Genomic DNA, 13,436 nt, shown 5'->3' with positions numbered 1-13,436 from the left:
GACAGAAATGTTGAACACATACCTAAAACCTAAAACACATACCTTTAGTACAAACAACAAATTGTTGACGTGAAGTGTATAATGTGTGATGCCTGAAGTCCAAATATCAAATAAGCACTTTCACAAAAGGTACAAGTATAACAGAACCAAGTGCACTTTTATTCAAGACTATAAATGAAGAAAAAGAAATTGAGTTAGCGTACATCATTGTCATGACTTCTTTGGTAGTACAGCGGGAAGAACTGCTGACTCAGAGGTTGCGGGTTCGAGCCTTCCCACGTCCCCAAATAAACCTTTTGAGTAGTGAGCTGCTCTTATTGTTACTAATATACAATACAAACATACATTTGATTTGAGTCTGTAACAGCTGGTGTCAATGTATGGTGCTTGTAAAGGTTAGCATTTTTTTTTATTCAGTTTTATTCTGTCAGTCGTGTTCACGCTCCCCCCAATCTGACACTGCTGTTTTCAAATAAAGACGCGCTACAACAAAGGTGAACTCAGATGAGGATGAGGTTTCTACATCAGAGAAAGAGAACAGAAGCCCACCCTCACATATAAGAACAACGCAGCTGCACCGGGCGTAAAGGCCAAAGATCGCACCGTTATACAGTACTTGTACCTTTTGTGAAAGTGCTTATTTGATATTTGGACTTCAGTCTTCACACATTATACACTTCATGGCAAAATGTTGTCATTAGTACTAAAACATGAAAAAAGTTTTTGGTATGTGTTCAAACATTTCTTGAATTTCCTGTCATCCTTCACTTACATACAGGGCGGTCCAGATCTAATTATGCAGATCCAGATTGTCTGGATGACTCTGATTTATGCGGGGGCGATTCCAGTTCGGCGCAGACGATTCTTCATGTCGTCAGTTTGAACACTTCTTGATGGTCCAGGATTTTTTGGGTGATTTTCTATGTAATAAACTTAATAAGTTATAGCGTAATGAAAATTGCATAATTAGATCTGGATCATACTATATATCTTTGATAGACACTTTATTAATCCCTAGGAGGAAATTCACACAAATTGTAGACATGGAACACACGTGAAATGCATGTGTTCCAAATAACAATATAGTATTTAGCCTATACAGCTCCAGGTACTACTTCAGTCCCTAATAAACAAGGCTTGAGCTGAGAGAGCTTTTTGCCCTTTTTGCGGTGATGGAGTGGGATAGCAGGCTGCTTGCTGTTTGGGCTCATCTATACATTTACAACACAAAAGATGCTGATGAAGGGGTGCAAATGGATTTAAGGTGGGCTGGGTTTTTCCGTAGGCTTTGGTAATTCTAGTGTTAAAACTTACTGAGCCCGCTTTCCTGTTTGTACGTTTTTTTTCTATTTGTGCCACCAACATGAGTCATTTTCTTAGCTAGGTCAGTCAAAGGTGTAAGAAATAAGCTACAGTGACAGTCATACCTGGGTGAAGTCTGAAGCTAGTGGGCTGTAGTCTTGGGTGCAGGTGCATTGGAGATCATAGGAGATCGTTCGTCTCCCACACTATGCGACTCTTCAATTCCACCCGGGGGAGTAAATGCTAGCATTACTCAAAGTTATTGTCTACTATTTAATTTTATATATATTTTAAAATTTTTTTCATTTTATTACTATTTAATTTATATATATATATATATATATATATATATATATATATATATATTTTTGTATCAGTATACTGCTGCTGGATTATGTGAATTTCCCCTTGAAATTAATAAAGTATCTATCTATCTATCTATCTATCAAATCCTGCCAACTACGCTATCTATCTATCTATCTTGCTGGATACACTGAATTAAAATAAATCTATCTATCTATCTATCATATAGTGCCTTTCCTATCTATCTATCGATCTATCTATCTATCATATAGTCTATCTATCTATCTATCTATCTATCTGTTATATAGTGCCTTTCCTATCTATCTATCTATCTATCTATCTATCAAATCCTGCCAACTACGCTATCTATCTATTAGTGCCTATCTTGCTGGATACACTGAATTAAAATAAATCTATCTATCTATCTGTTATATAGTGCCTTATCTATCTATCTATCTATCTATCTATCTATCTATCTATCTATCATTGCATCAAAGGATGATAAAAGTGTATAAACAGAGAAATGGGACAAGGAGAAGAAAACAAAGAAGAAGAAGAAGATGACAACATTGCACGTATATAGCAGTTTTTAAAATACTCAAAGTGCTTTACATAGAGAGGAGTGAGCCACTCCAGCCACCATCAATATGCAGCATCCACATTTTGCACCAGTGTTCTCACCACACATTACTTATCAGGGGTGAAGGGGTGAGAGAGAGAGAGAGTTAGCCAATTATAGATGGTGTGATAGACAGCCGGGTCCCATGCCCGACCGGGACGCCCCTGCTACATATGTTCTGGGGGAGCCACCATGGACGGCTCAATACCCCCCCGGACACTTGGTGGCAGCCTCCCTGGCCGATGTTGATTCCCCCAGTCTCCCGCGTGGCTCCATAGGACATGGAGTCCTTCACAGCCTGGTTGGGAGCTGGGGTGGCTGCTAGAAAGGGGGTGCTGCCGAGACTCAAGAACCTGGCTGGATGAGTCATCAGCCCCACCCGGAGGTGCAATTGGGACCAGGTGGTCAAGCACCTGGAACACTTCCGGATGGGCTATAAAACGAGCCAGCCTCCACCACTCAAGGGCCAGAATTGGGAGGAAGAGGACGAGGTTGCCTGGGAGGAGTGGTGGTGCAAGGTGGAGAGTTGTTGGTATTGTGAACTTAAGTGCTTTTGGGACTGTGTTGGGCTTGTGAGACACGGGTAAGACGTGCCCCACGGCTGAAGAGAAAATAAAAGCCTGTGTGATTTTTACATGTGCCTCTGCGTCAGTCTGTGCCGGGTCGGGCGCTATATAGCGCCTTTATCACAACGGGGAATGATTAGGGGGGGAAAGAATGACCAGGCCATTGTGGGCAATTTAGATAGGATATTGGGGGACACCCAACTGTTTACGAAAGATACCCAGGAATCTTTTATGACCACGGAGACTCAGAACCTCGGTTTCACGTCTCATCTGACAGTACGGTGCCAGTTTTGCAGACTGTGTCCCTGTCACTGCCCTGGTACAGTGGGATCCGCACACAGAGCACAGGGTAAATGCCTCCTGTTGGCGTCATCATTAGAGATGTGGCATATAACTGTAGTCTACAGAACAAGAATCTGCATGTGTTTTCAGGAACAATATCCACAATTAAATTCTATATTTATAGGTTTTCATTTTCTCTACAAGGTCACATAATTGCAGACAGCAACACCTGCACCACATTTCGTTATGATCAGTCAAAGTGCAAAATATTCATTTGTTGTCTTGGGTAGACCGGCGATGTAATACATTAAATAAACACATAAATACAGCATATTCTTTGCTGAAATGATGTACGTATGAGTGCTCAGTTTATAGGGTTTAAATATCCGTGTTTGGGGTTTTCTTTTTGCATTTAAATTTCAAATATATGAATTCAACATCTTTTCATTTGCATTAGCCAGGGATTTGTTATTGCCGTGCCAGCAGCTTCTAGTAATGAGCATCATAATAAGGGCCTTTACCATGCAAAGATGTAACGGCATGAAACTTTGGTCAAATATTAATAAAAAGTGACCCTATGGTATTATCTTGGTTGACTTCTTTATGATTTTTTTTTTTTTGTGAGCTCTGGAGATCTTGCTGCTTGTGCATTAAGAATTCTTATCTGGTCAATTGAAACAATTTGTAGAACTTGAAAAGTCAAAAATTGCCTTTCTGCTTAGACCCTGCTGCGTTGAAGCATACGTATATCTCAGACATTCAAACCTACAGCTTCCCTGGAGACACACTCTACAGGATTATTTATCATGGCATTAGTGACATTAGAGACAAATGCTTCCTCCACTCCGCTGTGTTTACACATCATCCTGCACACACAGATAAAAAACCACGTTAGGCTTTCTTACCGCCTCCATTTTTGTAGCACAGATAAGGGAATCGCCACACGTTCGCTAGATCCACGGCAAATCCAATAACCGAGAGGAGGAAATCTATCTTCTTTGCCCAAGTCTCTCGTTCCTCGGTATCGGAGTTTGTTTGGGGTTGGTTAATCAAGGTGGAACTGGTAAACTGCACTCCATTCTGCTCTTTCACAAGGATCAGCTCCACCTCTTTGGGGCCCATGGTGTCTGACTGTTTGGCTGGAGCAACTACTGACGACATCTGTCCCACTGGTAATCTGCCTTTGATCATCAGGAGGTGATTGGTGCCGGAGGTGGTTGCCAGTTATGGCAGGCGTTGCAGTAGTGCTGAACTTCCAAAACCTTTGGGGACAAAACACTTGGGTGAGCACCTTTTCCACTTGCCATCTGGCCACATCAGCAGCTCTTTGTGTAACAGGAGGCTCTTTTATAGAAACCCCTTCTGATACGATAATTACACACTGACTACAGTATATGGATTACATTTGATTTTATGAGCAAGGCCTGTTTATGAGGAAGGCTGTTTAGAAATTAAGCAAGAGTGAGTCTCCATTTACACACCAGTATGAGGAGGAGTATGCAACTTAAATGAGATTTTTTATAACTCAAAATTAAGAAAGATAATGATTGTTTTTACTATAAAGATTTATGGTATAAATCAGCATCAATTAGAGTTATTACATGTACTTTATTTGTAATTGTATAAATTACACATTCCTGGAAAAGGAGTTTGAATCAGAGCATTAGGATGTTCATGTTCTTGAAACTGCACTTACAATTCAATCAATTTATTTATATAGCACATATTCATACAAAAAAAATGTAGCTCAAAGTGCTTTACAAAATGAAGAATAGAAAAATAGAAGACACAACAATAAAAAATAAACATACGAAGTGTGGCAGAAAAGTAATGAGACTGATTTTTTATTTACCAAAGTTTTTATTTTTTTCAAACAATTGTGCCTGTACAGTATATCTACTAGAGACGGGGGCTTAACAAATGAATAGATAGACGTCGGTATAATCGTTATAACTATAAATGGGAGTTTTTGTACAGCCAGCATGGCCGGCTAGTTGCTAAAGCATCCATAAACATCCATCCATTTTCTAACCCGCTGAATCCGAATACAGGGTCACGGGGGTCTGCTGGAGCCAATCCCAGCCAACACAGGGCACAAGGCAGGAACCAATCCTGGGCAGGGTGCCAACCCACCGCAGGACACACACTAGGGCCAATCTAGAACCGCCAATCCACCTAACATGCATGTCTTTGGATTGTGGGAGGAAACCGGAGCGCCCGGAGGAAACCCACGCAGACACGGGGAGAACATGCAAACTCCACGCAGGGAGGACCCGGGAAGCGAACCCGGGTCTCCTAACCTACCACTGCGCCACCGTGCCGCCCATCCATAAACATATAAAGTCTAAATTGGCATCAATCTGAAGTATTACATATGCTTTACAATTGAATACATTATTTATTGCTAACAAAATGAAAATGTATTCCAGCATTAGGGTGGTCTTGTTTTTAGAACTACATACAGAGGTGTGCATACATGCGTTGCTACAGAAACGAATAGACCGACAGCGGTATAACTGTTTAAATTTAAATGGGTGTATCTGTACAGCCAATGTGGCTGCCTGGTTGCTAAAAAGCGATGGCACATTAAAGTGCGCTTCACAGAACTCGGGGAAATTTGCTAAGTAAAATGTAAGTTATTTGACCATTTTTCAATATGAGAGGTATGCATCATGTTTGAAAAAGACATTTGATCAGGTCAGACTTACAGATTACTCTGATTGTAGTGTCTACAGTACTCCACATTTCTCTTTCAAAGTGTGTGTTGATTTTTCAAACCAAACAGAAATCTGGTCATTTGCATATAAACAATATGAAAAAGTTGGGAATAATAAGTCAGTCATTATCCAACCCACTATATCCTAACACGGGGGTCTGCTGGAGCCAATCCCAAGGCAGGAAACAAACCCCGGGCAGGACGCCAGTCCACACACCCGGGGCAATTTAGGATCGCCAATCCACCTAACCTGCATGTCTTTGGACTGTCGGAGGAAACCCACGCAGACACGGGGAGAACATGCAAACTCCACGCAGGGAGGACCCGGGAAAGCGAACCCGGATCTCCTAACTGTGAGGCAGCAGCGCTACCCCCTGCACCAGCGTGCCACCCGGGAGTAATAAGTATGCTTGTTAAACTTGGTAGATATGATTCAGGGAAAAACTGATTCAGAATTTGTATACCATTGTATTTCTAGTGTGGTCAGTAAGGCTCACTGCTGACTAAGGGACCCAAAGTCAGTTTTGTATCTTAATATGTGAGGGGAAAAAAATGACACTTTACTTCAAAAAAACAAACCGGCATCTCTTATTCTTTCCCTCTTTCTCTTTTAAAATGCACAAATATTGGGGAACACAGTAAGTACTCATTTGTTATTTCAGCTTCTTCATAGCTATGGAGTCCTAGGTTCAAATTGTAGGCCCAGTCACTTTCCGCATGCAGTTCCAATGTTCTCCCTGCATCTGGTGGGTTTTTATTGCCCAGGTACTGTGGTTGACGTCTCACGTCTCATGAATGTGTGGTAGGCTGATTGGCTATTTATGTTAGGGTACCCTGTAATGGCCTGCTAACCCATCTTGGGGTGGCACTCCTGCAATGTGTCCAGTGCTGCCAGGTTGAGTCCTGCCTCCCATTACCTTGGACTTGACATAGTGAATAATAAGAATGTCTGCCATAACTATATAACCTAACATTCTCACAGCCATTTACTGCAATCAGTGCACTTACTGGGTTTGCTCAATGACTACTGTGTGTTTCTGTGTACCTGCACGGCAATTCTGGGTTTGTGTGGATGTTGGTCTTTGTGCCTGTTCTGTAGCTGGCCATGTCGTAATGATTTGCGGAGGGAGGTGTGCACGAGTGCACGGTGGGGGAACGAAGCAAATCGGAGCTAGGTCAAGGGGCAATTACGTGTTATTTGCTTTATTCATTTTGGTACTGGCACTGAGGCACAAAAGCTGGCGTTGATAGTGAAGTCAAACTTTTAATACTAATACAACATTAATGTACAGTTTATGCATAGATTTGCGTAGTAACTGTGAATGATAATGTAAGCTTGCTCACTAATTGTGCGTTTGCATATATACTTGTAACTGAAATGCTGTGTGAGAGATGATGTTTACTGTTAAATATGATTTTCACTATTTGATTATATACAGTATATTCATTTGTTATTTGTAGCATTTGACTATTCCCATTTTAACTAAAGCCTCTTTATCTGCGACCCAGTCCCGCTGCTGCTTATCTGCCAGATTCTGGATAGCAGAACCAGTATAATCGAGTGGGCCCTCCAAGGGTCTGTTTATCAGTAAATTGTAAGGACTTGACAAATTATACTAATTGCATACTTTACAAGAATATTGAAACAGTGTAATCAGCAGCTTTAATTCAGTCATGTCTTTCGTGGTGACGGGTGACTTGTCACATGTGTCAATAAATATATTCTTTCCCAGTCCTGGACTGGCATTGTGAATCTGACTTTGACAGTTGGACGGTAGCTATAAATGGGCACATTTGTACATCATATATATACTGTATGTGTGTGTGAGTTTGCACAGTACATTTCCATACCAATGTGTACATATGTTTATACCTTTACAGTGTATGTTTGCATTGTATTAATATTTCTGTTTTTAATTACTGAAAGAACACTACCTTTGGTAATTAACCTTACAGTATGAGTGCCGTTCCACGGTGGCGCAGTGGGTAGCGCTGCTGCCTCGCAGTTAGGAGACCTGGGTTTGCTTCATGGGTCCTCCCTGCGTGGAGTTTCCATGTTCTCCCCGTGTCTGCATGGGTTTCCTCCGACAGTCCAAAGACATGCAGGTTACGTGCATTGACGATCCTAAATTGTCGCTTGGTGTGTGTGCCCTGCGGTGCACTGGCGCCGTGCCCGGGGTTTGTTTCCTGCCTTGCGTCCTGTGCTGGCTGGGATTGGCTCCAGCAGACCCCCGTGACCCTGTAGGTTGGATATAGCGGGTTGGATAATGGATGGATGAGTGCCATTCATTAACTTTGGGATCAATCTATCACTTAATGCAGAAGTTATCAATTCCTTTCTGATTATTAGTAAGAAAAGACAAAGATTCCATGGCTCATGTCCTGTGGATATTCTACTGAATTCCCTTTACTAAGTCAAGCGAACTGTTTTTCATAAAAGAGTTTAAAAAGCGCCAGACCTCTGCTAGTTAATAAACACGACCCTTTAGAGGCCCTTGATCATGAACTTACCAAAGGTCTGCACAAAGTCGACTGACTGTTTGCGCTTACAAAAGTCAATGGACGCGGATCTGTTAGTATATGGAGACGTACACGGCGATGGTCCATACGGGTAAATTCTTATGTCTGCCTGTCTCTCTGTACTGCTCGCTCCTGGCAGTTTCCAGACGTAAAACTCAATTCACGGAGAGGAGAGGTGTCCATAATAGATGCTAGATGTAGCATTTAAAAATGGTTTGAATTGAGAATTTCAGGAACACTTTAGATTAGCTACTACAAAAATGCATCTATTAGTCATTCACTCGTATGTAACAAGACCTTAGCAGACACTTCTTTGTGTCTTTATAAAACTTACAAAGCATCAGCACCGTGTTTATTCATCTCTTCAATGTGACAAACTAACTAAACTTCCCGCTGGAGAGGTCTGAGGATGTCTAACTGTGACACACTTCTCTTGATATTATTATTATTATTATTATTATGATTATTATTTTTATTACCACGCTTATTTTAACTTCACCTGTTTGTTGTCTGGTAAAAATCTTGTAATCGATATTTAACCCACTCCCTGTTGTCCAAATGACTTGAAATTTTGCACACTTACTCACTTCCGATGACAATACAAGAATCAATAATCAGCTTCACTAATTGATCAATTAATCCATGTTAATTAAGAAATGAAATTTTCATATGAAGAATAGTTAAAGATTTTGCCAATAGATGGCGCTAGTAACGGATAGTAATATTAAAGGAAGTGCTAAAATATCCATCCATCCATTATCCAACCCGCTATATCCTAACTACAGGGTCTGCTGGAGCCAATCCCAGCCAACACGGGGAACAAGGCAGGAAACAAACCCCGGGGAGGGTGCCAGCCCACTGCAGGGCACACACACAATTTAGGATCGCCAATGCACCTAACGCGGGGGTCAGCTGGAGCCAATCCCAAGGTACGAAACAAACCCCGGGCAGGACGCCAGTCCACACACCCGGGACAATTTAGGATCGCCAATCCACCTAACCTGCATGTCTTTGGAGTGAGGGAGGAAACCCACGCAGACACGGGGAGAACATGCAAACTACACAGGGAGTGAACCCGGGTCTCCTAACTGCGAGGCAGCAGCGCTACCCACTGCGCCACCAGGCCGCCCAGTTAAAATATTGATTACAAAATTATACTAAAACAAACCCAAGACTAAAAAGTTGAAAATAATATATATATACAAGAATACTTTTTAAAAACCAGGCTTATATTAAGTTAAAAGGTGTACTAAAAAGTGAAAAAAATAAGCCTCTCATACATCACTCATAAAATTAAAGCGTGGCTGCTTTTCATCAATCAACATTCAAAAAACACTTCTTAAAATCTTAGCAAAAGCGCCCACCTTTTATTTTACGAGTGATGTATGAGAGACTTATTTTTTTTTACTTTTTAGTACACCTTTTAACTTACTATAAGCGTGGTTTTTAAAAAGTGTTTTTGTGTATCTATATATGATTTGACATATTTAGTGTAAGACCTGTGAATCCTTCGTAATAATCAGTCATTTTACCGTCATGTCAAGATGCCACACCGCACAGAGGTGAATGAGCCACCTACTGATGTTTTCTAAGCGTTATGAAGCCTTTGTTTAAGGTCTCGCTGCGTAAGAGTAAATGAGGGATTGATGCACTTCTGCAGGATGACAACTAAAGTGTTAGCAGAATTCCTTACTGTTTTCTGCGTTAAACAGAATCCTGCCAAAGCACACAGGCACGCCGCGCTCATTCAGGAAAGCTCACAGAAGAAAATGCATTCTTGAGTCCTTGATTTTGAGTAGAATGTTTTTTTAAAATGACTTGGCAGCCTAATTTGACTTTTAAGCATCAAGCAGGCTCATTTTAGTTAGGTGCTATAGCAAAATATTAATTGAGAAAAAGAATAATAATAATAATAATAATAATAACTGACTGTCACAATTGGCCAATTCCGTGCTCAAATTTCTTAAAACGTTTTAATGTAATCGCCTTCCCACTATGAAATGTTTAATCCTGCTTAATCTAATTCAGCATTGCAGCAAAATCCATATTATTAATTATGCTTTTTTATTATCCAATTTAAAGTAATAGTGCATGGTTACATAATATTGTTGTAAAAGTTCTCATTTGATTCTTATTTGATATTTGCACGAAAATTGTAACCTTGAAGAATACACAAAATGTTTCTTTACGTTGTATAACCTGTCAGCTTACGGGTCGGTTTGCTCACAGCCGGATAAAAATAATCGAGAATATAGAGTTGTGGAAAGTAAATCCTCCCACGTCTATCACTATAAGTTTATTTTTCTAGTTCAAGCTGTTTGTGGTTATGCTGCCTCAGTTTTATACACATCTAATAAAACAGCGTGTAATATTTTATAATAAAGCTTTCCTTAAAAGTGGCTAGGCATCCACATGTAGGCACAATACATGAAAAACAGAAACAAAACATAAAGTCGCCCATCTCTATTGTTTAGGCACAGATAAAGCATTCTTTAGTTTAAATGAATACACATTTGGACTTCTTACCTTTGAGGTGATGTAACTCTTACTTCTTTTACTGTGACTTTTCAGACTTACTCGATCAGAAATCTTCCTACAGGTGCACCCTGCTGCTCGCCTGTGGGGTTTATTAACAACTTAAACCATTTTTGATACGCTGTTGATCTCTGGACCAAGAAGACTGCAAGATCTCAAAACTTAACTTGATTTCCATAGAAGCTTTGGCATTCAGAATTTCCTGAGTGGATTTGTAGACGTGGCAAAAAAGCAGAGCAACTTTTAAGAGGGTATAAAAGTGTTTATCTTCCCAAATCATCAGACAGGTCTGCTCTGTTAGCAGAATCAGACGTGTCTGAGTACAAATAAGAGCCGGAGAGCCACCAGTCTCTCTCTCTCTCTCTCTCTCTCTCTCTCTCTCTCTCTCTCTCTCTCTCGCTCGCTCGCTCACTCACCCTTCCTCTGTCATGTACACCCACACACACACACACACACACACACGCACACACACACACACACAATTAGTTAAACTGGAAATATCACGTTTTAAAGCATGAATACTCCCATTCATTGTCATTTGAATAAACAGTGTTAGGATAGCCGGTCCTCATAGTGGAAATCTTAAATGTAGACATATATTTATTTGTCGTGCTTCTAGTGGATAGACTTGTTGTTATTTTATAATAAGAGAGTATATAAGAATGATATTATTTTGCCGTTATAATCCAAGGCTCCAAGTCTAGACACTGGCTTCTTCAACGTGGTTCCTTTCCCTTTTATCATTTATTATTTTCTCCCCCGTTGTTAGTGTCTGTCCTAGACGCAGTCCGGACTTCCTTTCCTGTTACAGGCTAATATTGATAATTCATACAGTATTTCAATGGATCATCAGATGCTGTAAAACAGCACTGACATTTTTTTGGTGGTACAGGACAAGTGAAGAGTTCAACAGAAGTAACATAGGAAAGGAACTCACGACGGCGAATGGAAAGTCACTGAAAGTGCCAGTGTGAGAAATTAGCTGCAATATTTATAAAGAGTGTCCCAAAAAGGACTTTTACAGGGGCACCAATTTCAGAAAGATAGAATTTGAGGAATGTTTGAAGCTGGTGTTATTCCACAAAGATATCGTGTAGAAGCAGAGAAGCCCAATGAAGAAATCAACTAAAAAGAGTCCTGGTGGTTCCAAACTTTTTCCTGTGTGGCAGACGGCCGAAGTCCATGCCTGGCCGGGATGCCCCGTTGCTGTATTTTCAGGGGGAGCAGCCCTGGACGGTGTAAGATCTCCCCCTGGACGCTGGATGGCCCCCTCCGGGTTGGAGCAGTGCCTCGGTTTCCCGCAGGGCTCCATGCGAATTGGAGTTGGGTGGAGCCCTGTTGGGTCCCGCAGGTGCCACCAAGGGGTGCTGCAGCTGGGACTCCTGAGCCCGAATGGGCAGCATGTTCACCACACCCAGAAGTGAAGCCGGATGTCGGCAATCAAGCACCTGGAGCACTTCTGGGTGCCCAATAAAAGGCAACCAAAAGCAACCACCACTCGGGAGCCAGAGTCGGGCGGAGGAGGACGAGGTTGCCTAAGAGGAGTGGTGGTGGAAGAAAGAGAAGAGCGTGGTGTTTTGGTGTTTGTGTTACACTTGGGACTGTGTTGCGCCTGTGGGGATTACGGGGAAGACGTGCCCCACAGGTGAAGAAAAATAAAAGTTTATTTATTTTATACATGTCTCCGTGTCCATCTGTGTCGGCTCATGCGCTTTTTGTTACACCTATTTCACAATTATTAAGACCACTGTGCCCCTGGGAGCCTCCGAGCATTACAAGTGATGGTGTGTGCCTGTTGCTGTCTCTCTGTATGTAAGGTTTGCAGACACGTTTATGAAACACCCTGACTTTCCAGGGTCTGGCTAATATCTTTAATGAATGTCCATTGTCCATCCATCTATTATCCAACCCGTTATATCCTACAGAGGGTCACGGGGGTCTACTGGAGCCAATCCCAGCCAACACAGGGCGCAAGGCAGGAAACAACAACAACAACATTTATTTATACAGCACATTTTCATACAAACAGTAGCTCAAAGTGCTTTACATAATAAAGAATAGAAAAGAGACACAATAAGAAAACAAAATAAATCAACATTAATTAACATCGAATAAGAGTAAGGTTCAGTGGCCAGGGGGGACAGAAAAAACAAAAAAAAAACTCCAGACGGCTGGAGAAAAAATAAAATCTGTAGGGATTCCAGACCATGAGACCGCCCAGTCTCCTCTGGGCATTCTACCTAACATAAATGAAACAGTCCTCTTTGTGTTTAGGGTTCTCACGGAAGGGCTTGATGATGATGATGGTCACTTAGACTTCTGCCTTTTAACCCGTCCATCATTATTTGAGCATCATGAAGCTTTGAGTAGATGGTGATGGCGCAGGCCGCCACCACAGAGAAACCGGAAAAAGAAACAGAAGAGAGAGTAGGGGTCAGTACGGATTTTATAGCCACCATGAATAGTTATTATGAGGAAACTGAACATACAGAGTATCAGGATTAAGTTAAAGTGAAGTTATAAAAAGGCCATGTTACAGTAATATGTTTTCAGCAGTGTTTTAAAGTGCTCTACTGTATCAGCCTGTGAATTC

At 41.3% G+C, this 13,436-nt stretch overlaps 1 protein-coding gene across 1 annotated transcript in view; it reads right to left on the bottom strand.

Annotated features, from left to right (window-relative positions):
- Nucleotides 1-11,099, bottom strand: part of slc6a3 (solute carrier family 6 member 3) — a 142,164-nt gene extending 131,065 nt beyond the window's left edge. Inside the window, exons 1-2 of the mRNA XM_039737344.1 lie at nt 10,835-11,099; nt 3,978-4,334 (exon numbers count right to left, since the gene is read on the bottom strand). Coding sequence (XP_039593278.1) covers nt 3,978-4,263 — 286 coding nt within the window. The 5' untranslated portion in view covers nt 4,264-4,334; nt 10,835-11,099. The remainder of the gene's footprint in view (nt 1-3,977; nt 4,335-10,834) is intronic.
- Between the last annotated feature and the right edge of the window lie 2,337 nt (nt 11,100-13,436).

This window comes from Polypterus senegalus, chromosome 15 (assembly GCF_016835505.1).
Source record: "Polypterus senegalus isolate Bchr_013 chromosome 15, ASM1683550v1, whole genome shotgun sequence".
Taxonomy (NCBI): domain Eukaryota; kingdom Metazoa; phylum Chordata; class Cladistia; order Polypteriformes; family Polypteridae; genus Polypterus; species Polypterus senegalus.
This window is presented reverse-complemented; position numbering and strand designations above follow the sequence as displayed.